At 31.5% G+C, this 26,930-nt stretch overlaps 2 protein-coding genes across 9 annotated transcripts; one reads left to right on the forward strand and one right to left on the reverse strand.

The window, feature by feature from the left end:
• Positions 1-464: 464 nt before the first annotated feature.
• Positions 465-6,603, reverse strand: LOC145942588 (uncharacterized). Of its 3 annotated transcripts, none has more exons than XM_083049454.1 (14): positions 6,294-6,603; positions 5,231-5,405; positions 4,839-5,011; positions 4,624-4,730; positions 4,208-4,499; positions 3,333-3,608; positions 3,101-3,202; positions 2,476-2,642; positions 2,320-2,343; positions 2,206-2,244; positions 1,690-1,878; positions 1,397-1,617; positions 1,169-1,284; positions 465-804 (listed from the first exon to the last, which is right to left on the reverse strand). In XM_083049454.1, exons 1-14 carry the CDS (start codon positions 6,352-6,354, stop codon positions 611-613), a joined length of 2,136 nt encoding a protein of 711 aa, XP_082905580.1. In that variant the 5' UTR covers positions 6,355-6,603; the 3' UTR covers positions 465-610. The 3 variants fall into 3 exon arrangements, with proteins under 3 accessions (XP_082905580.1, XP_082905579.1, XP_082905578.1); XM_083049453.1 differs by having other exon boundaries at positions 2,206-2,247; XM_083049452.1 differs by having other exon boundaries at positions 466-804; positions 2,206-2,343; positions 6,294-6,599.
• Positions 6,604-8,072: 1,469 nt separating this feature from the next.
• On the forward strand, positions 8,073-26,893 carry Pdzd8 (PDZ domain containing 8). Of its 6 annotated transcripts, none has more exons than XM_083050507.1 (10): positions 8,073-8,420; positions 8,770-9,451; positions 9,545-9,737; positions 9,842-10,104; positions 10,526-11,555; positions 11,807-12,069; positions 12,664-12,867; positions 14,786-14,935; positions 16,211-16,393; positions 17,729-19,103. In XM_083050507.1, the coding sequence occupies exons 2-10, from the start codon at positions 9,056-9,058 to the stop codon at positions 17,924-17,926; spliced, it is 2,880 nt and encodes a 959-aa protein (XP_082906633.1). In that variant the 5' UTR covers positions 8,073-8,420; positions 8,770-9,055; the 3' UTR covers positions 17,927-19,103. The 6 variants fall into 6 exon arrangements, 5 of the variants coding, with proteins under 5 accessions (XP_082906633.1, XP_082906631.1, XP_082906634.1 ...); XM_083050505.1 differs by having other exon boundaries at positions 8,073-8,381; positions 8,710-9,451; XM_083050508.1 differs by having other exon boundaries at positions 8,073-8,381.
• The last annotated feature ends 37 nt before the right edge of the window (positions 26,894-26,930 follow it).

The following is a 26,930-nucleotide window of genomic DNA, read 5'->3' on the forward strand; positions in this document are numbered from 1 at the left end:
AAAAGAGCGATTTACATTGATAGCAAAATGAATGAATATACAACGCGCATGTCATGGCTGTTTACAAAAATATAAATTAACGGCAGATCGTATTTTGGCACTTATATATACAGTACTAATATTAACAAATCAGTGTGTCTGAATATCAGAGTGTTGGAATCTCATTTTCATGATCGAACATGATCTTAATTGTGTTCTGTATACAATTAAGGCCAATTACTATTGATTCCATCTTCCAACGAGCAAACATAGGCATATACATGTAAAAAATCTCATTAAAATAGGCATGAATACATACATACATGTATGTACGTGTGTGTGTGTGTGTTTGCGTAGGTAAAATATATATTATATATTTATTATTATAATATATATTAATATTATATTATTTATAATATATATTAATATATTATAATATATATTATATTTATAAATATATATTAATATATATTATATTTATAAATATATATTAATATATATTAATATATATTATATAAATATATATATTTTATAAGATAGACATATTAGTATGTTTTCAATACAAAAGTATCATCAGCCTTGCTGTCGTGCAACGATTACGATAGGCGTAACGTTGAAGCTCCTTTAATCGTTACGAATCGTCGTGCTCGTTCAATTGATTTACAGTCGCTATCGATCTTGAATCTTCTAAAACGCAATTCTTGTAATTGTCTTGCTGTAATATATACTCTACGTGTTGCGGATTCGTGATGTCGTCTATCGTCTCGCCAATCATTTCCACGTCCTCGTCAGAATTTTCTATCTGAATATTATTACTAACATCATCTGTACAAAATAATGCGCAATGTTATTCCTTATAATATATACTTATAATAAACAGTTAAAAATATTATATTATAAATTAATTAAGAATTAATTATAAGAATATATATAAAAGAATATTATAAGAATATATTAATTAAGAATTAATTATAAGGATAAAAATAAATAAAAGAAAATTATAAGAATAAATAATACAAGAACAAATCTGAACATATATGTAATGAAGTCAAATATTTTTAAAATTGGAAACTTGGATAAATAAGAGACGAATTCACAATTTTAATTTCGATAACACATCCTCTTATTTCTTTTATTAAAATAAAGTTTAAAATTACGAGACAATCTATATATTTATTGCACAAAGTACCTTGCGTATTGATTTGCTTCGGCCTAATAAATATTTCTTTACTCTCCTGCGATTTTGAGGAATCTAATGACTTCGCTGCCTGACAGTTCACGCTCGTGTTAACATTTTTATTCTTTCTACAAGAGAAAGATGAGCATCAATTCATCAAAATTCATTATGTAGTCAAATACTAGCTTTTTAAAAAATTTACATCTGCGTTCAACATTATTATTATTTTTCTCAACTTACTTATGTTTTTCCTCTGTGGTGGAATCTGCTTTCAGAGATGAATCTCGGTCAGTCATATTTGCAATGCTGTTGCATTCCTTCTGCTGCGCATTCATGTTTTGTATCACAGTCTTATTATGTTGCACATGCAACTTTGTAGCCCTTTCCAAGAACTGCGAGAAGAGCTTGTTCTTGTTAGAGTCGTGCCGTAAATTCGCAGATACATCCACTACTTGTTTAAACTAGGAAAAAAAAAAAGAAACAATTTTAAGTATCGAGGAAACAAATCAAATGGACCAAAGATATACACTCACGTTTATATTATTCGTATAGACGGATTCTGCATTCTGCGGCAAGTTTACAGTCGGCAGCGTAGTCTTCGTTTGATCTCCATTGTTCAAAGAGATATGATGGGATTGAACACTGATCGAGTTCGCGTTATTATTATGCTGGCCTGTGACGCATAGATTCTTTCCACCCATTATCACCTTTCCTAATACTTCCTGAAACAGATACGTTAGATGTAATGTAATATCTCGTAAACTATTCACTTTTTGGCCAAATATTCGCGAGAAATTGATTTAAATAAAAAAAAAGTCCACATTAAAAAAAAAACTAGTGACCTTTAAATGACCTTGAAAATTACCTTAATTAAAATTTAAGATTATCAATTTTTTTCCCCTTAAAACCAAACAACTTTTGTTCGAGACATCGTTTTCTAAAAATTTATATTTAAGCATATTTTTTAAAATGAGGCACCCTATATATATAATTGATTTTTCGCTTCGTTTATTAATTATATTCCACATAAGATCAATTCATTAGAATACCTTGCCTGCGTGTGATAATGTTACGCCTTGTGCGTGAGCCTTCTGAATGACGATCACATTAGTCTTACAATTAGTATTTAATTTAGCGTTATGATAATGAGACATATTTACAACCTTCTTAGAATTTATCGTAGCACCCTGAAAGATACAATATGCTATATCACATGGTAAAATATTTCTTAGTTTTGTAATTTTCTTTTCTGTGTGGTAGAATTTTCAGACATTATTAGACTTTATAACACTAAATATTAAATGAATAAAATTAGTTACCGTTTTGGCAGTGGATTGATGATTGATGGCAATCTGTTCAGACGGCAGTTTTTTACACGTTAACGTTGTGGAAGTTTGCTTAACCTGAGGTGGCCCGGGGCCACCTGATAATGCTACTGATACTGTAGTACTAGGATACATTACGGGCGTAATTTGAACTTGAGAACCTAAGTATTCATTTTTATACATTTATTTATTCGTATAATTTATATACAGGGTGTCCCAAAAGTCCTGCAACAGTTAAATATCTCGGAAACAAAGACTTTTTGCGAAAAATGTTTCAAATAAAAGTCGTAGGGCTTTAAGTGGCGCATTAAGAATTAATATTAGTGTGATTATAAATAAAATTCACTAAAATTCACGTAAAATTCACTTTGAAATTTTACATGGCTTTAACAATGCTATTTATAACTTTTATTTGAAGTGTTTTTTTCAAAAAGTCTTCGTTTTCGAGATATTTGACTGTTGCAGGACTTTCGGGACACCCTGTATATTCAAGAGAAATATGATTAATATGTTTAAAAATTACGTAATCTAATTGAAAAAAATTTATTAATTTTATATTAATTTTATCGCAAGCTGTCTTATTAATTAAATAATACGAACGAATGTCTATAATGCTCACTTGATACTAGGGCTTCGTGTATAATTGATGCCATAAATCGCTTCTTGCACGATGAATTCGAACTAGTGTTCTCAGATTTCTCAAAAGTTTTCTGTGTATTATCTGCAAGGATACAAGAGAAACTTTATTGTTTGAAATTGCGCAAAAGTCGATTGTATGTTGTAAAAATAATAATGAAAATAATAAATAATAATAAATTATTGTAAAATCGAAGCTTAATGCAAGAGCATACTTGTGCTATCCTCGTGTTGCAAATCTTTACTCTCCGAATGCACTTTGTTTAACGAAGTGCTCAATACAACATTCGAAATTGCTGGCACTACTTTTGTAGTACTACTAACTTTATTCTGCGCATTACTGTATAACATATTTCTGAAATAGTTCGTCCAATCTATATTCGTGCACGAGATTGTTGTAGTAATTGTTGCATGATTATTTGCTGAAACTATGAGTCGCATACTCGAAGATCCTGATTCCGTTGTGCTACTCTTAATATCTGAATTTGTTTCTGCATTCACAAGAAAAATAATGTAAAATCATGATGAAAGATGTAGATGCAAGACGTATTAAAATTGGAAATTTTTGTATTAGAGAAAGGAGCATTTTCAGCTTTATAAAATCTATTAAATCTTTAATAAAAATTTAATAATTTATATATATATATAAATTTTATATATTAATATTACATATAATTATATATATAGTAATTATATATAATACAATACATAATTAATATAATTATATATAATAATTATATATTAATTTTATTTATATATTAATTAATTTATATATATATCAACTCTAATTTAAGATTTTCTCTTGATTCTTATTTTGATTCTAATGTTACATAAAATAAAAATCTTGTGTGTTTTATTCACCTTCTCATTTTGACATGATTATGTAGTAAATGTGAATAATAGAAAAGCAGCAAAGAAAATCCTAGTTTAGAGGACAAGAGTTGACATAAAAAAAAATCTAAAAATTCTTAGAATAAAGAAAATTTCTATTGCATTTACAAAAAAAAATGCAATATTTTCAAGAAAGATATTACATATATATATATATATATTTTTTAAAATAAAATAAGGAAAAGAAATATATACCAACCTGAAATCTCACCAATTGGATTAAGTGAAATTATTTCAGCATTTGAAGCATGCGTGATTGTTTGTATTGGTTGTTTAGAAGCAGTTTGTGGCGCTTGCTTATCTTCAGTTTCTTTTGTACAAAAAGTGTTGTTTAATGGTTCCGATACTACTTGAACCTTCCTCGGAGGCTCTATTGATAACGGAGAGGGTGATTTGCGTTTTTTAGCGCATTTTAATATTATGGGTTCTTCAATAACTTTATTCATCCCATCTTTATTATCTATCTCCTCTTCTTCAGCCAGATTTGAATTCTAAAAGAGAGAGTGTGCAAATTATATTATTAATAGTCATAAAGATGTAATATATAAAACATATAACATAGACATTTTTATTAAGACAAAAAATTGCAGTTGAGCAAATTTATAAGAGTCTTACTTCGTGTAAAATTTTGCTGCTACTGCAGTCATTTTCCAAACTGCATGATTTTGCATCAGATAAGTCTTTTTCTATTTTCAATTCAGACTGAGATTCAGTTTCAGTAGCTGTTAAAAACACAAATATATATGTATATGCACAAAAGAAATATGCATGCATACATACTTAAATTATATAACACAAATGGCTCATCGTAAAATTATCATTTAATGAACCTGTGTTTTCCAAAGTAACTGATTTAGGTTCCTTCTCGTTTGCAACTGCAGTTGCAAGAGACAAACTGTTCGCCAACGTCGTGAAGACGGATCGTGCTTTTAATCTTGGCAAAAGAGGAATAGTTCGGCGACCTTCAATAGTCCAATCTGTGCCAGTATTTGGACCGTTGAATCTGCATTTTACAATAATTTCAAATTAAACACATAGAAATCACTGCCTTCTACAATATTACATCATATTTGCCAAAATATAACAAGCTAATTTTATTGCAAAAACAGAACATTTTAATTATTATAAATTTTAAATTCTAATTTTTATATACATCATATAATTAATTTCCTTTTTCTCTAATTCTCTTAAATGTTTCAGATTCACTGCGCAAAATACATACTGCTCTGCAATTGTCGCAAGCTTCTCGTCATTTACAGCTCTTCGTATCTCAGCGCGATGTCTTTCGTTAGAAATGTGTAACACTTTAGCGAGTTCTTGCAACAATTTCTGTTTCTCATTGGTGAAGGGACCTTGAGCACGCAGGACAGAGACCATGCTTCCATAAGCGTCTAATTCTGCAAAGCACAGAAAATTAGACACATTTGCCAAAAAAACATAGTACATAAAATATAAAAATAAAGCTTATAATTATATTTAATATGAAATTATGAGTATTAAAATTCAGGTTCATTCCAAATTAACATTTTTGATAAAAAGAACTCTTTCTCTTTCTATAATAATAATAAATTTATTTCTAAAATCTGTGTTTCATATATAAGCATGTATATTTTTTAATATTTACATATTATTAATAAAATATACATATCTTAATTTCTTTTAATATATACTATTTTTTATAATATATTTTGTTGGAAAATAAGCTCCTTTTTCCCACATCACTACATCTTTTAATGCGTGCATAAATTATGTGTCAAGTATACGAGTCTTAAAAATACGAATAACATCATTTTCATTTACTGCTAAATGCATTGTCTAATTACAAGCTGTACCTATGCAATACAAAGGTCGTTTTCTAATATTAACGCAGTAAGAGAGAATAATTTAGAATTTAACAAAGTAAGAGAGAATCGTGACAATTGGACTCTAAAAAACACATCAGAAGGATAAAAGAGAGACGTTGGACTCGCACATTTTTTTTCCCTCAACACTAAAAATCCAACCATCCACGTCTTCAGCTTCAGCCAATAATACAAAATTGCGAGCTTTTAATCTGACGTGAAAACTTTAGCGTTCAAAATACAAGAATTCGGCATTTATTAAATGCAGAATTTTTGTACGGCCTTCCTGAAGACTCGGGAGTCTCGCTTCGCAGAGAAGAAATAGTTGTAATTTATTTTGTAGTTTTTACGTCGAAACGCGGGCTTGCGAATTTTTCATGGTGAACAAAAAATTCGAGGCACGCTAAACGCAAAGCGATTTTTCTCGGGCCACCATAACCTTACCGAGGCACCGCAAGCACTTCCTGCACTCGTCCCGAGTCATCTCCGACCGCATCGGCCACATGATTGCGCGACTGTTCCGCAAAACGGGTCGGATCACTCGGAGAAGAGAAGTACCGGATCGACGTGCGTCTCCCGCATTTTCGAAAGCCCCGTTGACAGTCGAGCCCGGAGTTGACGAGATGAAGTTATAGCGCTGGTGCTATTTTTTTAATGCCGTTATTATTATTATTGTTGTTCTGTGTTCCCCTAGACTGGGGAATTTCGAGATTGGCAGCAGTGTGGCGATATGGGCCGGGTTTTTCGCGCATGCGCGGCCGAAACAGCGGCGTATTATGTAGTTACCAAATGGGCGCAAAAGTTTTGACGAGCCTAGCAACAGCGAGCAGTAATAAGGTGGGTTAAATATATGTATACATAAATCGAAAAAATTCTTGTATATAAAATTATATATATATATATATAGATATATATATAACTTTTTATCGATTCTCAAAAATTAAAAAAGAAACATTCGCGCGAGTGACTAACGATACCCTTCTTTCTTGAAAATAGATACTTTACTGAAAGCGTACTGGCCGCGCATGCGCGAAAAACCCGGCCCATATCGTCACACTGATTGGCAGCGCCAAGTCGCGGCAAAGTGACGTCACGCTCGAATTTCGTTGGCTGATCGGCGCAATCGTGTACGCCCTTCTCATCATCTTGTATTTATGACGTAAAAGATATTTAAACACTCGTTTTTTATTTCTTTTTTTTATAAATATATAATATGTATATATTTATAATTAAAAAAAAATAATATTTTTAGAATATAAATATACTTATTTTAATTATAAATATATATATTATATAATTATATGAATATATATAATAAATATAAAAAAATATATATTTATATAATATTACAACGTTTTTTTTATAAATTATATTTCTATTTTTGTATAGTTTTAAATTTTTTACATTAAGAACATTTAATGAAGTTAAGTTCTTTTGCAATCGAATTTGTAAATCAAGTAAAAGATTTTTTTTTTTTTTTAGATTTTCTTCTTTTCGCGAACGTGACAATTTTAAATAGAAATATTGTATTTATTTTATTATATATTTGTTAATATATAATATTTTATATTATATAATAATCTAATAGTTAATATAAATAGTTTATATACTCTTTTGTATCTAAAATTCACAACCATATCTTTTATTCACATTAATTTAAATAAATTCTCATAAATTATTAAATTTTACAGCAAGAATATGTCTTTTATTTGAAGTTAGATACTTAATTATTTTGTGATCAAATTTTTTAAATATACCACATCGCATCTAGATATTCGTATATCGAAGACGACTCGATGGCAAAAATCAAATTTGTCTGAATCGAGTAAGTAAAGGATTTTTTTTTAACATTTTTTCTTCTTTTTGCGAGTGTAACAATTTTAAATTAAAACTAATCGTATTTATTCCTGTTGATATTTATACTCGTATATATCTAAAATTACCACAACAGCCTTTTATATTCACATTTTGATTTACGTAAATTCTCAAAAATTATTTTAAAACTTCGAAAACAACTCATCTAATTTTAATCTTCGAATATATATATATATATTATTTAAATTTCTTTTCCTTTTTGTTACGATTTTTCAATTCGAAATCGAATCACGTTTTCCCCCTTTGCAATTCGAATTGAGAAGTCTGTCGAGAGATAATTACGAAGAAGAAACTTTTCCAAAACGATACTATCTGTTTGACAGCTGGCGACGTTGACAGCTGACAGCTGTTCTCGCGCGGCGCCGTCGAACATGGCGGTCGCCGGGAGAGAGAAATCGATAGACGGAGCGATGCGGGAATTGAATTTATCCCGCGTCTCCCCCACGGGACATGACCTCGCGACCGTCGCCCGTGAATGTGCCGTTCCCCATCGACGATCGACGCCGAGGATCGCTTCTGCGCGCGCACTGAAGCTATAACACTGTTCAGCTGATCGAGCGCGGACGACGATGGGTGAAAGTGTTCCGAATAGCCGTCGAGCTGTGAAGACGCGGGGCGCCGGGTCCGAGGAGGTCGGCCGTATCGAGAGTTCCTAATGTAAAGAGCTAGAGATAGTGCGGAGTAGACGCAATACAAGTGAATTTTTTCTCTAGAGAAGTATTTTCCTTCTTTTTTTTTTACCTCCCTTTGTAATGAAAGCGAATTTTGTCTCTCAGATTTCCCTTTTTAATTGATAATAATTAATATTATTATTTAAATAATAATAATATACAATCAATTTTTGATGCGAGTAGTAAAAATAAATTTCTATGATGCAATTTAAAAGAAAATTATTATTTTTATATATAATAATCGAATGTTATGAAAATTAAGTTTCTCCTATTTTGACAAAAATAATTATCCGAGTCTCTGTTTCTGATTACAGTCTCAGATTTCTTCCTTCGGACACACACTTTAACGATACTTTACACAATTCCTCTTGCAGCCTATTATACTGGAATTCACTGATGCTCAGGAAGGAGGGATCGAATTTTTGACACCTGTCAAAGTATGCGTGTTTAAAACACATACAGTATGATAATATATAAGAACGTGTGTCCCGATACATCTTATTCATGAAGAGGAAGGATTGTCTTTAATATGGACATTGAAAACTTTCTCTCACATGCGCAACGTTACTTACGCAATACTCTGTAATAGCCACACTTAATACTTGTCGTGGGAGAGAGAGGGGAGAGAGAGAAGACGCTCTCAACGGCAGTGAATCTAATATGGACAGTCTGCAACTGCTCTTGGTAGCTGTCGTTACATTCATCTGCGGTGTAATATGTACCTTGGTCCTGCAGTTTTACCTGTTCAAGAGGTATCTGGAGTCAGGACCTCAGGCCACTCCGCCGCAAAGGCAGCTGCAGCATGGCAAGGCGCAGTTACCTAAGGAGCTGGTGGAACAGCTGCAGGAGGAACAAGCGAACAGCAACAACAGCATGTCCCGTCAGACGATGTCTCAGGGCAACGAGAACCTAGCTATAAACCTTACGCTGCAGTTCCTCTTCAACGAGCTGCGGAACGCCGAACGAGTGCGCTTGTGGCTCTACAGGAAGTTGAACAACGAGTTCAAGGAACTGTTGACGCAGTCGACGACCGCCAAGCTGTTGGATAGCGTGAAGGTAAGATTGGAAGTGTTTAATTTCGATTTTGTAAATTATAATATGACAAGAGGCAAAAGACGTCTTTAATATAAACTCCCGTGATTCTTGCAGTTAAGAGACTTGAATCTCGGCACGCAATTTCCGACGATAAAGGGCTTGGAGGTCGCCGACTCGAAGATCGATGCCGACACGGGTCTGCTGGAATCTCTGGACTTGGCCTTAGATTTACATTACTCAGGAAACTTTCAATTATCTATAGATGTTAAGATGCTGCTCGGTAAAACAGCCTACATGGCATTACAAGGTACTATCACGCGTCACACATCTTTAAAAAATAAGAATAAAGAAAATAGGAGAGATATTATATAATTATTATATAAATTTATTTTATCATCGATTTTTTCACAGTAAAACGTATCAGCGGTAAAGCTAGGCTGCAGTTTACTCGAGTACCGTATACACACTGGTCACTGAGTTTCTACTCGGATCCGATCTTGGAACTGGAAGTTCAATCGCAGTTCCAAGGCCGTCAATTACAGCCGCAAATAATCTCGATTATCACCAGTCAGATTAGGAGGGCGGTGAAGCGGAAGCACACTCTACCTCGTTATAAAATGCGTTATAAGCCATTCTTCCGAAGATTAAACGACGAGGCTGTGGACCTGTCGGAGGTAAGAGCTATTTCCTTTGTTTATTCAGCTTCAGTTCATTCGAAAATTGCTTCAAATTTGTTTCTGTAACTTTTCTGTAATTTTTCATTGTTGTGTTAAGGTAATGCTTTGATTTTGGTTTCGCACCATATGTACTTCATATCTTCACATATATACTTTTATCTTCACATATATACTTCATATCTTCACATATATACTTCATATCTTCACATATATATTTCATATCTTCACATATATGCTTTTTATCTTTACATACATACTGCATATCTTCATATATCTTCATGTATCTTTTATATCTTCATCCATATATATTTCATCTCTTCGCATACATATATACTTTATATCTTCACATATGTATTTTATATCTTCACATGTACTTTATATCTTCAGATATGTACTTTATATCTTCACATTTATCCAGGTCGCCAGTACCCAGCTCACGCCAGGATATTTGGAGGTTGTATTGTTAGAGATCAGCAGATTAAACCTTGCGCCTATCGCTCTCAATATCAACGAGGACGTGTCGCAGGTGGAGATATATTGCACCATGAGCGTGGATCCCATGCCGTGGGTATACTTGACACAGTACAGCGGCGTTCCGTACATGGTGCTGGACTTGATCATTAGCAAGACGGGCTCTCAACAGTTGGGTGTGGTGTTTAAGCAGGAAGTCGTGCCGGAGATCGGTCAAATGTGCGTACTGGTGGAGACCATAGTGTCCGGCAGTCCGGCGGCGATCGCCGAAATGAAGAAGGGCGACATTTTGGTAGCGGTGGACGGCAAGAAAGTGTCGAACATGAACCAAGTGGCCAAGTTCGTCAAGACCGCCGTACAGCGGCGCTTTATCATCAGGGTAGAAAGGCGGCACTCGAAGGCGGACTCGAGCGAAAGAGAAAGGCAGTCGAAGACCGATTCTGTGAACAGAATGGACAGCCCGTGCACGGAGGACGCCGGGAAGATGAAGTTCGAGGCGCAGATCAAGTTCTCCGACCTTCGGGATTCCGACAACGATCTCACGGACTCTCGAGTGGACAATAGCAAGCTGTTTAAGAGACGAAAGAGCAGCATACAGACGGAGGATATCGCTCAGACACCCGATACTACGCCGTCTCGACGGATCTCGTTGATCTCCACGTCGTCGGTGTCTTCTAGCAACGTTCAATTTTACCTTCCGGACGAGAGTAGCGCGACCAGCATCGCCGATCTGTGCTACAACACCAAGGAGAAACCGTACGCTTCTCTAATCGCCTTCGAAGAGACCAAAAGCTTCCGGGTCGATTCCGAATTGCAGTACTTGAACGTCGGCGTGTGGGGTCGCGCGAGAGGAAGCGAGACGCCACCAAAATTATTAGGCTACATAAACGCGCCGATAAAATTGATTCTGGCCCAGTGTTGCACCTCCACGACTGGGCATTACCTGAAATGTCATGCCTTATTGCCGCCAGAAAGTGGTAAGATTCTATAGAATTTATTCCTTTTTTAAAAATTATATTTTTAATAAATTTGCAAATTAATTTTAAATACATTTATAAATTAAATTAATTTTCTAATAAATATTTAATCGTGAACAATAGTTTTCATAAGTCTTCTTAAGGAATCCAATGTAATATAAAAAGATTAAGTCTACAACCATTTATTTTTCGTATACTAAAATTAATTTTAAAAAAATAGATAAAATTAATCATAAAATTTTCTTTGATAGCTTCGTTAGCGACATCCTACATAAAACTCCAGGGATATTCGGGATTCGATCCAACGTTGTGTTACGGCGATATCCTGCTGTCGTACGTGTGGGAATCCTGTCGGCCGAACAATCACACGATCAGTGATCCCGGAAAGAAGGATAACGCGGAAACTGCCAAAATACAACCGATTTCGAACGACGAAGTCGCCGATAGAAAAATGCATGATTTCATCAGGACGCACTTTCATAGAGCCACGCACTGCGATTTCTGTACGAAAAAGGTACGTTAGGAAATATACGTCAATCGATAATTGTGTGTAATTTGTCAAATTGTCGAGGATAGAGATTTATATAAAATCAGGGATATTAGGATATAATGTAAAAGATCCATAATACTAGTTTACAAAAAAATATTTTTTTTTCTTCATTATTTTAAATCAAACAAGGTGTTTCTTATAGATTTTTAGATGTTAAAAAAATGGCTTTTTTGCGATATTTGAGATTTTTTTGTTAAAAAAATGCATTTTATAAGGGATGAACAATACATTCATGATATCTGATCAGACTTTCCAGATAATGTTAACTTTTTTTACAAAAAAATCTCAAATATATCGCAAAAGAGCCATTTTTACACGTTAAACCACCTCAATTGTTTTGGAAATCTGACGTGTTAGTGAAATTTGGTTTTCAGCACTCAAAAATCTATAAGAAACACTTTGTCTGATTTAAAATAATTTTTGGCTGTAAACTCGTGTAATCTTTGTGAAGTGGAAAATATATTACATTTGCATATAGGTTCTTTTATTTTATGTATGAGATTTTATTTTATTTTATTTTTACTGTATTTTGGAGATTATCCGAATTCTCCTGTGCAGATTTGGCTGAAGGACGCGGTGCAGTGTCGGGACTGCGGCATGGTTTGCCACAAGAAGTGCGAAACACGCTGCCAGGTGTCCAGCACTTGTGGTGCAGAGAACCTGGCGACTCTGGCGATGGAGGCGGACGAGCTCGAGCCGAACTCCCTCGGGGATATCTCGAACCCGGAGATCTCTCTGACCGGATGCGAAGATAACGTGCAGGTACTCAAGACGTAGAACCTTAGGGCGTTTTGTTATTATTCGCGAAACGTAATCGGCATCGGTTTCGAATTCTCTCTGTTAGGACGTGTAGGTCATTAGCAGATTCGGATCGAGAGGAAAGAACTTGATCTTTCATACTAAAAATATCTTTACATCACACAATCGAACATAATTTTGACAAAGATTTGTTAAGGAAAAATTGGATTCATATTTATCTTAACAATGTGTAAATGAAAAGAAGCACATGTGTGCGAGTGTGTGTGTGTGTGTTTGTTTGTTTGTGTGTGTGTGCACCTATATATTCAGAATTATTTTACTACACAATATAACAATCATGTTCTAAAATTATTTAATATTTTTATTATAAAATAGCAATTACAATATTAGCGCTCCTCGTTCTCTGAAAACATTAGTATCTCGAAGATGCTCAACTGCTTTAACTTTCTTTTAGAGAGAATTCTATTTTATTAGATTTTTTAAAAATATTGATACTTTTTTTTTACAGAAGAATATATAATTTACCTTCTAGTCAAATTCTGCAAAAATTGTGATGAACTAAATTATTATTTTATATATTTATATTAATTATTTATATATGCTACGTGTTTTTTTTTACATTTATTTAACCGTGCAATGTTAATATTAATTTAAATATAAATACACATCGATTTAATCATCAATTATATTTAATTATCAATTATTTTTGCAAACTCTCTACTATAGTTTTTTTAGAAATTACGTTTTGTTTTTCTTGTCTTATAAATTTAAATATTGTCAGTTTACATAGTCTACATTTTATTAATATAAATAAGGAAGGTATTTAAAAAATATATTTATATATATTTTATAAATAATAAATATAGATATATATTTTATAAATAATACTATATATTTATATTATTATTATAATAATATGTATAAATATATATACTATTATAAATATATGTATATATATATATTATATATTTATATACTATATATTTATATATTATTATTTATAAAATATATTTTGTATAAAATTATTTATTTTATATATATGTCAATATATAATGGATTTAATTCTTCATTTTACACGTATTTAATTTATATACTATATTTTTATTTATTTATTGTTTTTATTCACAAAGTTAAAGATCAATCTTTTATATAACATTGATTTCGACGACATATTTCGAGCACTGATTACATGAAAGGATTCGCAATTATCATTACTACATATCGGTGAAATGTAGAGGCGCTTGACGTATCACATATCGTGTGATTAAAGGATTGTACGAAAAAATCTCACGCGCATCTTGAAACACATCTACCTTCGTATTTTGTACATAGAAAACAGATTTGTTAAGCGTGACTCACATCCTATTGTTGGCTAATAAAACGAATTGAACATACGCACTTCGGGGAGGTGAAGGTTTTTTTTGTATAAACTTGCACCTTGACCTTGCCTTGGTTTTTAGAAAATACCAATTTACATACAAGTAGATAAACACACAGATAAGAGTTTAATTTTCGTTTTCATACAAATTTTTTCTTATCTCGGTGAAGTATACAATCTAGATTTTTGAATGTTCCACACAGAGCAGAATTGAAAAGTTATCATCTTCATATATATCTTTACGATGTTGATGCAGGGTGTCATTGTTTATTTAAATTTTTTTTTCCATCATAATATATGTGTGTGTATTTCTAAATAAAATTAAAAATAAAGTGACAGGTATAAAATATTTCCAAATTCCGCACATGACACCCAGATTTTATACTTTATCGATGAAATAACGCATATATTTACGATAAATTTCGATTATTTTATAAAAACTATAATTAAAATTTATTATAATTAATAATTAAAATTTATAAAATTTTTATGTGATGTGAAAAAGGTATTAATCTATTTAAAATCCATTGGTCGATTAATCAGGGCGCAAGTATGATGGCCGTGAAGGCTAGTATAGCTAACACTCTGTTGGGCCTGAAGAAGGCTGGAAGTACCAGTTGTCTGGCCCCACCGGCTTCCAGTACTGGTCTGGCATCTCGAAGTCTTCCCCCAAGTCCCTGTGCATCCCGCAAGGTAGAATAATAACACGCATTTGTTGTCTCCGTCCAAAGCGGGGAGGGGATCGTATGCGCTTGATTTTTGTTGATTTTTTGAACAAAATTTGTCTAACAAGTATTTTTATAATGGACAATCTTTATCTACGCGTCGTAATTTTAATATGATTAAAATATACGAGAATATGTTACAAGCTATTATAAGTAAATAATTTAATTCTCTAATTAAATAATATTTATTTTGAATTAAAAATATATGTTGAAACACATACAACACAATTTTTTTTATAATTGAGTTATATTAATCTGATCTCATTTTTGAGAAACATTTTTTGTGTTTTTAAAAAATTATATTAAGCTAATAGATACAACAAAATGTTTTATCAATAATGAATTAATATGTGCAATATTATTTAATTAAAATAATTATAGATTTTTTATCAGGGCGCAAATGAAACCTTCTCCGCTTCATTTTCTTCCACTACACCTATTCAAAAGACATATAAAAGAAAGGAAAGATATATTTTTTGGAAACTATTTATGAATTAATATGTGCAATATTATTTAATTAAAATAATTATAGATTTTTTATCAGGGCGCAAATGAAACCTTCTCCGCTTCATTTTCTTCCACTACACCTATTCAAAAGACATATAAAAGAAAGGAAAGATATAATTTTTGGAAACTATTTAATGTCTTGCAATTCCCACTTGCTTACCTTTTTTACTTCACTTCAATCATTCCTTCATATTTCTCAGTTATGCCTTAAAGTTTCGCCATTGAAGATACTCGTTAACTTGCACGCAAGAACGCAAGACGGTAATGATTGATAACTGTGCATAGAATATGATTTAGAATTTAAGATAATTTCTAATTAATCATTACATGAATTAAAATTATCTATGTAAAAAAATTATGATACATTTAGACTCTTCGATGCTTTGGGAAAAAAATAGAGATGCCCGTTGATTCTGAATTGATTTTTATCGCTTGCCCAAAACTGCTGCAAGTTTTTCTCTCACTGATGAAGATTTTCGCCGAAACACAATACGCTGATCATGATTGCACTGATTGCATTGCAATTGCACTTTAACATTGGAAGCAGCAAGCATCATTTGCACACGGTGTGCGATCATATATAGATGTAGATGAAGATCATTGCGCATCATCGGTTCGGACCGCTTGATCATGTTTGTCACTTTTCGAATAACAACGTAACATCGGGAGATGAAGGATATCCTTTGTACAGATCGCGCCGCATTAATCGATTTGATCGAATTGTTGAAACGTTTAGAGCTCATTGGCTGGAGGTTTGGGAATAAGTCCTGACCTCTTGGAGGGTGCTGAGCCAAGTGTTGCAGCTCCACTTGTGGCCGGCGATCTGGACGATGGTCTTATGTCGCGGGCCAGGGATACCGGCAAGTTCTTGTACAAGCATCTGGAGCCGCGGGAACGTGTCGAAAAGATCAATTTCATGGTAAGCGATCTTCTCTTCTTTCTACAAGTAACGTTAAGATAGACTCGAGTATCCGCGAATAGCTTACTTCTCGCGTCTAGAGAAATTCATGGATTGTTGAATTCAGAATTGCTGAATTGAAGAAATCAGGAATTCAAGGATTTTTCAATTGAAGAATTCAGAAAACCAAAAACTCTCGAATAGGTAATGTTAAGATAGACTGAAGTATTCGCGAACAGCTCACTTTTTGGTTCTAGAAATTCATGGATTATCGAATTCAGAATTGCTGAATTGAAGAAATCAAGAAATCCAAAGTGAAGGATTTAAAAAACCACGAACTCTCGAACAAGTAATGTTAAGATAGACTGAAGTATTCGCGAATAGTTCACTCTTTGGTTCTAGAAATCCATGGGTTATTGAATTCAGAATTGCTGAATTGAAGAAATCAGAAGACTCGAATATCCGTGAATAACTTATTTCTTGCGTCTAGGGAAATTCATAGATTGTTAAATTCAGAATTGCTGAATTGAAGAAATCAGGAATCCAAAGATTCCTCGATTAAAGGATTCAAAAAACTAAGAATTCTCGAAATATAATGTTAGGATTAGTAAAGTATTCGCGAACAGTTCATTGTTTAGTTTTAGAAATCCATTGATTATTAAATTCAGAATTGCTGAATTGAAGAAATAAGGAATCCAAGGATTTCTCGATTGAAGGATTCAGAACCACGAACTATCGAACAATTAATGTTAAGATAGACTGAAGTATTCACGAATAGCTCATTCTTTTGGTCTAGAAATATATGAATTACTGAATTGAAGAAATCAGATATCCAAAGATTTTTCAATTGAAGGATTTAGAAAACCAAGAACTCTCAAGTAATGTTAAGATAGATTGAAGTATATTCGCGAATAGCTCACTCTTTGGATCTAGAAATCCATGAATTGCTGAATTGAAAATATCAGATATCCAAAGATTTTTCAATTGAAGGATTTAGAAAACCAAGAACTCTCAAGTAATGTTAAGATAGATTGAAGTATATTCGCGAATAGCTCACTCTTTGGATCTAGAAATCCATGAATTGCTGAATTGAAGAAATCAGATATCCAAAGATTTTTCAATTGAAGGATTTAGAAAACCAAGAACTCTCTCGAACAACTAATGTTAAGATAGACTGAAGTATTCGCGAATAGCTCACTCCTTGGTCCTAGAAATCCATGGATTATTGAATTTAGAATTGCTAAATCGAAGAAATCAGAGAATCCTTGACCGAAGGATTCGGAAAATCCGAAGAAGTCTCGAAGTCTTTTGAGATTATTTTGACATTAGCAACTGGATAATGTGCATCTTTCACAGATGGGCAAATTGAAGAACGCGTTAGACGCAGAAACTACCTCGAGATTAGAGCTGTCCCATAACGCAGACAGCATGAAACTGATCGCGCAGAGCGATCTGCGAGTGCAGGCGTTAAGTGTGCTGCTTCTGCATTACTGTGCCGGCTTGCAACACGCGCAGGAGGCGGTAGACCGACCGGAAACTGACAAGGAATCTTAACAAGAAGACCACGTTCGGCAGCTTTAAAGGGAAGAAAAAGTTTCCTGGCAAGGAGAGAAAAAAACAGAAAGACAGCGGAAAATGTAGCGGTATTCGATAATGAAATAATAATGCGATTTCGCATTTTCTTTCTCTGCTGTAATGACTAGATAACGTATAAACGCCGACGCATCGATTTTTGAATGATGTTGATGTCATTTTTAATATTAACATTTGTTATATTGTTACCAGACTGTTTGAGACACACTGCACAGAAAGATATTTGTATCAATATGCACAGAAATAGGGAGCAAAGGATCCAACAGTATCTATAGACATTCCATCGATGCAAAATACCGGAATCACAGAATGTATCTTGTACGTATATATTACTCTTTTCCCTCCTTTTTACTATATATTTACAATAGTACGATATTTTAGAGGAATATGTATATGTAGCATTATTATAACGTTACGTAACGATACATTTTCCAAAATTTCGGATACTTATGTAACATTATTAAACATGTAATATTTCTAGCGTCACATTATATGAAGAGGTTTAAATATTTATGCCATAGCTGTTCCAAAAAGTACGTTTAGTCAATATATCGATCGAATTTACCGCTATTCAAATGAGAGATAAGAAAATAAATGATAAAGTATAATCATCGATTTATTTGGTCAAACTTTTAACGACAAATAGAATAAAATCGACACGGGAACATTCTTCTCTTAAAATTTTAAATAAAAAGATATATTATTTATTTTCTATATATATATATTTAATGTACAAAATTTAACATTAATAATTGCAATTCGATTTTCACACGTAACACTTTCGCGCTTTGCAGGATTAACCGAAGTTTCTACCTACGTGTTACGAATATATCCCAGAGTATCCCAAAAGTCCTGCAACAGTTAAATATGTCGAAAACAAAGGCTTTTTAAGAAAAATGTTTAAAAAAAAAGTTGTAAGGCTTTAAGTGACGCATTAAGTAGTAATATTAGTATGTCTATAAATAGCATTGTTAAGGCCACGTGAAATTCGCTTTGAAATTTTTCAATGGAAACCCCTATTTTTTATTACATATTTATGTAGTTTATCTTAAGAGCTTTTCAAAACACTATAATAAAGTTTTTTCCGTTAAATATTTTTCGAGTTATAAGGTTTGAAAGATACAGTATTTTGACATAAAATATAAAATATCTTGTAAAACATTCAATTTTCGGTAATCTTGCCTTAATACTTTTATGCACAAATAATGAAACCAATTAATTAGTATAAAGAAAACGCATAATTGTTTTTAAGAAAAAATATGTTGCAAATTGTATACATTTTTTTAAAAATAACATGCAGAAAAATAACTATGCGTTTTCTTTTACACCAATTGATTTGTCTAATTATTTTATGCATAAAAGTGTATTAAGGTAAGATTATCGAAAATTAAATATTTTACAAAATATTTTGTATTTTATGTCAAAATACTGTAAACTTCAAGCATTATAATTCGAAAAACACTGAATGAAAAAATACTTTATTATAATGTTTTGAAAAGCTCTCGAGATAAGCTACAAGAATGTGCAATCAAAAATAGGGGTTTCCATTAGAAATAAAAAATAAAAATTTTACAATAAATTTTACATGGCCTTAATAATGCTATTTATATATGTATAGTCACAATAATATTACTATTTAATGCGCCACTTAAAGCCCTACAGCTTTTATTTGAAAATTTTTTTTTTAAAAAGCCTTTGTTTTTTAGATATTTGACTGTTGCAGGACTTTGAGGACACCCTGTATGTATAAAATATATGAATACATACAATCTCGTGTACGAAAAGGCTTCTAGTAATTAATCCTCGTGTTGCAATTTGCATTACATACGTAGCTGAATAATACTCAGAGATGAAATATCATTCACCAAGAGAAAACACCAAACTCGTTAAGATTAATATATATTAATAGATTATTATAAACACACAAACATATATACTCGTGTATATGCACATACAGCGGATGCTGTCGTTTGCGAAAGAATCGATCGTCTAAAAAGGCTTACTTTAAGTACAGTGCAATTTCTCAAATAATAAAAAATAAATAGTTTCGATACATAATTAGATTCGTAAATATACGAGTGTAAGAGATACATTATTATGACACGCAAATTTATCAAACGATCTGTAGATGAAAATATTAATCGGACACGATTATAAAAACGGATGTCGGATGGTTCAAAATGATATCATTGTCTTAAAATTTGTGCGATAAGAGAAAGAACAGCTATTAATATATCTTCTTTGAATTATTTTCTATATTTTAAATTACAAAAAATTTTATTATTTATAAAAAATGTCTATTTATATATAATATATATATTAATATCAGAATAAACATATATATATATTAAAAATAATTCACTTTCAAATTATGATCATACGAGAAGAAAATGAAAAACCAGATGCCATAGCTTTTGACATTTCTCAGTACTTTATTTAATTTCGCGAACGGTGCCAAATGACTTAAATCACAAGAACTCCACAAACATATCCTTGAATTGGAACAAACCGTAAATGATATTAAACTACACATATATATATATATGTTCGCGCATTAGAGATAAATGGAAACGTATGGTTGTGTAGGAAAAATGCTGAGGAAATTGAAAAGATTTTTAGCGCTATATTTATTAATTAACGTTAGACGTGGTCATTCGATTTCTCTATTTGCCTAAAATGCCTTCGGCTTAATAAAGTCCGTCGAAGGCGATTGGATAACCACTTCTAATGCCAAATGCAAAAATGTGAATATATAAATCCTTCTGTTGAACCTATAATCAAAGAATTTTACCTGCTTTGGCCTAAATCGGCGATATATATCTCGACGACCAGAACTTTTATGAATTTTGACGAGGCAGCTTCGTATTATATATATTATACAAATACAATATTATATATAGCGAAATCCATCCATAAGCATTTCTGTGTGGTTGTAATTTTAAGATATATTGTGCGTCTCGCGTATGCAAAAAACCGATGTATTCTCGCTCATTGTTATTATATATAAAGTGGATATAGGTGAATATATAGATTGTTAAACAAGCATCTCGCAACTATTTACAATTACCTCTTAATATGTATTGTTTTCCTATCAGATCTATTATCAGGATGCTAGGAAGATATATTTATAGGATTTGTAAATCATCTAATTAAATTCTTAATAATTATCTCAGTACAAAAATTTTTAGTATTAATTAATAAAATAATTTTGATTTTAATGAAATTTTGCATAAATGTAGAGAGGGTAAATGGACGAATTTTAGAAATATTTAATTATAATTTTTAATGCTAAAAATGATTCTATAAAGGATAAAATTATCCTTTATATTAATAAAAATTAAAAAAAGAAATAGAAATTTTGGAAAATATTTTTACAAAAATTATTTTTTTTTAATTTTATTAATGTAATTAAATAAAGATGTTTTTACGATATTAAGTTTTTTGATATCTCGAAAGTTCCCAAGATTTATTGAAAAAAGTCGAAAGCTAATCTATCCTTCTACGAAGGATTTTATCCTTAAAATTATTTTTTACCATTAACTAAAAATTTCTAAATTTATCTATTTACTTTCTCTTCGTGTATACAAAGTTTCATTAAAATCAGAATTTCCGAGTTTTGTTTTTAATCTTTCAACACTAATAATATATCTTCTACATAAATATGTATACATTTTACGAATTAAAATTTATTTATAAATTAAATAGGTTTTTTAAGAGCTTTTATGAGAGAAATGAACGAATGTCAGACTGAGATCTAAAAGACCGGAAGTAAGAATGCATTGAACTCTCGTTCGCGGATCGCAAACTTTGTTTGCGCGCGCGAGAGATTTCTTTATTTCGCGCTCGCGCGCATAAAAGACGCACGTGTCGGGCGCAGCTCGAATTAAAGAGATCGCACAAAAGTCGCAATAAGAGAGTCGTCAAGGTGGTTCACGAGTTGTCGGGGAAATTCCGCGATGAAAAATAGACATTCGCGAAAATCGAGGTCGTGAGCGAACGTCATCGGCGCGGATGACGTTTCTATCATAGGATCGCGTGCGTCCTCGCCGAGAACAGACGAATTTCCACAATCGATTAATCTTCTATTAATCTTATCACCTCTCCTTCCAAATGTTTTATTCGATCTCGTTTTCCTCCTCTTGCGATAAAAAATAATTTAATTACGGAAGAAACTTAAAACACACAGAAATAAGGAGTGATTCAATTTGCACACAATTACGAATTTTTAATTTTAAAACAAAAAATATACAGAGTGTTTCTAAAGAAGTGCGAAATTTTTAAGAGATGATTCTTTGTCGAAAATTAAGAGGGGTTTTTCATATAAACATATATATTCCTTCCTGAGAAATTATATTTCTTCAAAAGGAGAGGTAAAAATTTAGGTTTTTTTTTCTTGAAAACTATTGACGAAAAAAAATAAAAGAAATAAAAAGATTTCTAAAGGAATCAAGCTTTCTAACGCATATTTTTTTATTAGATAATGGGAAAAAACAAATATTAATAAATATCCTTTTTACTAGTGGAAAATATCCATCAAATTTTATTATTTTAACTTATTCAAAATTTGAGAAAAAAATTAAAAACTTAATTTTCATCTCCCCCTTTGCAAGAGAAGTAACTCTTCAGGAAAGGATATAAGGAGGAGTATATATATATATGTTTATATGAAAAATCCCCCTTAATTTTCGACAAAGAATCATTTCCTAACGTTTTTCGTACTTATTTAGAAACACTCTGTATAATAAATCACAAGCATTAATTAATTTGACGTAGCATTTCTTTGTTATCAATAGATTGCGAATACACTAGACGTTTTAAATGTCTCCATAGATAAAAATTTGACTGTCTTCAATCAAATAGCGACTTTTTCAGACACTTCTTATGAGTGAAGTTGCTTACTTATGATTATTTATGATATTAACGTTAACATAAATTTTGTTATACTATAACTTCGCGACCATTCATTTTTGACTAAGGGTATATTATACATATATAAACTTTTTTCTTTATTTTTACGTAACGAATACCTCAAATTAAGCTTGTCCAAGTACTTTGAAAACTCCCAAATAGCAAACTGACATCATTAAATGTCAAAATAACATCATTTTGATATCTATATAGTGACGTCATTCGACGTCAAAATGAATGCTTGCTACCTGGGCTGTATCTTTTCGGAGGACCAAGAGGATCTACGCTTTGTTCTCTAAAAAAAATGAATAAAACAGGAGTATTTGTAAAATCGTCATCACTCACGTGAGAACAGGATTCTTGGTAAACACGAAAACTGAAGACGCAATACACACATATACAGAACACGGTCGTTGTACAAAGAATGGATGGACGTCAGCATCAGCGACGATTCCACAGGCCAACGTTCTCTCGTTGGCGAGGGTGCGAGCCAAGAAGGGGTGTCCTTGTTCTTCGTTAAAATAGAAAAAAGGCGGAAAATACGAGACGGAAGTTGATGAGCCAACGCAGAAACTGCGAAGATATTTTTTCCCTTCTTCTCTTTTCTCTTCTCACTATCCTCTCTTTCTCCTTCTTTTCAAGCTTCTTAATAAAAAATTAAACTTAGCAAACTGACGTCAAAATGATGTCGTTTTGACGTCTAATGACGTCATTTGACGTCAAAATGACATATGCTTGCTATCTGGATAATTATAAGAATTTATAATAAATTATAAGAAATTTAGATGAAATATATACTATACAAAAGTGTATATCTCTGTGTGTTTATGAGTGTATCTTCCATCACCCTGATCTTTACGCGTCCTATACCGCTTGAGGAAACGAAAACGATGAAAGCGAAGAAGTCATGGGGGATTTTGGCCTGTCCCTGTCTATTTTTGTCGGCAAAGATGCACGCGCAGTATTTTCTGGCCGTGGGCCAAGCAAACTGTGAAAACCGTATAAACATTTTACCCTGGTTGAGCATTGATTGTGAGCTTCGCACAAGTGAATGGAGAGCAGAGTCCTCTAACGTAGACAAAAAGAGAAACACTCGTGGAAAATTGTAGACAGTAGCAAAATTCGCTTTGCATGAGTGTATTTTTATTCTTTTTATTTTTATTTTTTGTTTCTTTAAAAAAAAACGAGATTATTACAAATGACACACGTTTGATTTTAGATAAGGATGTATATTCAGAATTATATGTTATCTCAATTGACAAAAAAATAAAAAAATATGTATCTTCATAAACCTTCATAGAATTCATAGAATTCATATACATTTCCTCATTCTATTTTAGGATGAATTATCAGTTATATTCATATCTAGCTTTTACTGTAAAATAATCAGACATTTCTAACAAAAAAATCTTTGTTATATCTCTAAAAAATATATGCAGAAATATATATGGATAGGCAAATACGTAGCGATAGAATGTACGTTTGTTTACACGAAATAGTGCGACGACATAAAGTGTAAAATTTGCGGAGACCTACGAAAACACAAGAAAGACAGTTAAAGGCAGTCGATTTTCTGCTTCTTTTCGCGATCGCGATCTAAAATTAAACTCGCGTTGTCGAGTCGCTTTGTTGCCGCAGCGGCACTTTTGGCAATTTCGCAAATTCCTCCAGACATATTTCGCGTGAAGTATTACAGCGAAATACAGTGACGCACATTTGGTACGATTTCCTAAATATTAACCCAAATTGCGCATAGCGAATTTAAAGGCACACGTGATAAAAGTGATGTACATATACATATTGAGTTTTTCTGTTATAGAATCTGTTTTTCATTATTTTTTATTATCTTGCCAAATAATTTTTATAAAGCGATAATACTGGTGATACGAAGAAAAACCTGGTTTATATTAATATTATATAATTATATTAATTATATTATAATAATTATAAATGTATTGTTTTAATTATAGTAATTTTATTAAATGAAGGTATAACTGTATGATATATTTTGGAATATAGATAATAAAATCCAGAATATCTATATACATAATACAATGAATAGTTTTCGATGCAACGCAGTATTATGTTTATACTATGCAATATTATTCATTTCACATGTCAAAGTGAGTGAAATTCGTAAATATCTGCGAAAAAAAGCGTAAAATAGAATTTATATTAATATTAATCAAATATTTTTGTATTTCTTCTTCTAAATCACCAATAATGATATTTTCTTTTGATATCTTTTTTCTACATTCTATATAACATCTCTTTTGTATTTTTTTATATTTATACATTATATATATAATTACATTTAATATTTAAAAATATTAATTATATATATATTGTTTTTTAAAACTAATTGTAAAAAATATTTTAAATGATATCTTCAATAATAAAATCCTGAAAAAAGTGATAGTGATTGGCGACACAAAGGAGTAGGTATATATTTTGTTTATGAAATTTCTTTGTTCGTAAGCTATTTAATCGAAAATGCGCGTCAAGACTGACATTGGGGATTTTTCGTTCCGATGTACAATATAATGTTGATGACTTGATGCTTTTTTAGCTTTGTGATTGTGGCCATGCCGAGGTGAATCATATTCTACAGAACGAAACCAAAATTAAATTCGTCGAATTTTTCAGCTTTGGGTTGCTATTCTTAAATTCTTTACACACACATATATATATATATATATATATATATATATATATCATGAATCTTCTTATTACACACAATATAACTTGATTAATTAATGTATCAAATGGAAATCAACTGTTGATAATTTTGTTGACAACTTAAATATTGAAGAATTCTTTTTTTCTTCAATGGAAGAAGAGATAAAAAATTTCTTCAATGCAGGAGATTAAGAAAAAGAGACTTTAAATAGACCTGAAAGAAGTTTTATTTTATTGAAATTGGTTCTTTTGACAACCAGTTTAGAATTTTATTGTTAGAGAGCTTTTTCTTCTTCTTAAAGAGACTGTAAAAAAAAATCATGACGAAAATGCTACTCTAAGAAAAATTCAATTTTAGAGATCTTAAAAAAGCTTAAAAAAAGAAGAAATCCCGAAATAAGAAAGTCGCGATCCTAAAACAATGGAAAACGTCCAATTTAACAACTTTCCCAATCTTTGAACAATAATTTATTAACCAAAAATCAGGGTGTATACTCCCAGGAAAAACCTTTATTTTCAGGGAATTTCATTCTACCTTGAAAAATCAGGGAATTCTCATGGAATTTTATTAGGATTCAGGAAATTTTTTTAAAATTACCTTTTTGATAATTTTACTTTTATTTAGCACTTAAAAAACATATACCTAACATATTTTTGCAATAGTTTTTATTAAAATTTTATGTAATGTTTTTTTTTATTGATAATTTAGTTTTAGTATCAAGATTTGATGTATTATAAGTTTTATAGAAAGTTGTTCAATCTTTTAATAATATTTAAATAAATTTTATAATAGTATTCCTTATTTATAAATTTAATAATAATTTGAAAAACAATTAAATAATAATTAATAAATAATTTAAATAAATTAGTATTCCTTAAGACGTTTCTAATAAATTATTTTTTGTTTTATATTTTTGCATATTTTTAGCGTTTAGATATAATGATATATCGCACTTTGTTATTGTCTATATTAATTTTACAATTAATAAATCAATATCAAATGCTGCACTCTTGATAATTTTGCAATTGTATGAATAGAAAACATTAGAAAGCACATACAATAAAAAAACTTATTTTAAAAAGTTGCATCTACAAATTTTCTTATTTTACCTGGAGTTTTAAATGAAAATACCTGGAAGATCAGGGAATTTTTTTACAAGATTTGAGTATAGACACTTTGAAAAATGTTCTTTTTCCTTTTCAGACGCTAAAAACGCCGAAGAAACCCTGATAGAGCCGGAAAACCTTGACGACAACTTCAACGAGGTTCTCTAACGCGGAAATCCCGACTTCGAATTTGACAGCCTGCGTGTCGCGTAGTACTTGACTGCGTTTGTTTTCAAACAAAGAGAGGGAGAGCGGTATAGTCAGCTGATTC

The sequence above is a fragment of the Prenolepis imparis genome, unplaced genomic scaffold (assembly GCF_030444845.1).
Source record: "Prenolepis imparis isolate NDT839.2.m4 unplaced genomic scaffold, iyPreImpa1.0 SCAF_11, whole genome shotgun sequence".
In the NCBI taxonomy this organism is placed as follows: Eukaryota; Metazoa; Arthropoda; class Insecta; order Hymenoptera; family Formicidae; genus Prenolepis; species Prenolepis imparis.

Coding starts and splice junctions, on each gene's coding strand:
- LOC145942588 (XM_083049452.1), bottom strand. CDS start 6,354: ATGTGGCCGATGCGGTCGGAGATGACTCGGGACGAGTGCAGGAAGTGC. Junction 5,406..6,293: donor GAAGTGCTTGCGGTGCCTCG/GTAAGGTTATGG, acceptor TGTGCTTTGCAG/AATTAGACGCTTATGGAAGC. Junction 5,012..5,230: donor CTTGCGACAATTGCAGAGCA/GTATGTATTTTG, acceptor TGTAAAATGCAG/ATTCAACGGTCCAAATACTG.
- Pdzd8 (XM_083050507.1), top strand. CDS start 9,056: ATGGACAGTCTGCAACTGCTCTTGGTAGCTGTCGTTACATTCATCTGC. Junction 9,738..9,841: donor AGCCTACATGGCATTACAAG/GTACTATCACGC, acceptor ATTTTTTCACAG/TAAAACGTATCAGCGGTAAA. Junction 12,868..14,785: donor GATGCGAAGATAACGTGCAG/GTACTCAAGACG, acceptor TCGATTAATCAG/GGCGCAAGTATGATGGCCGT.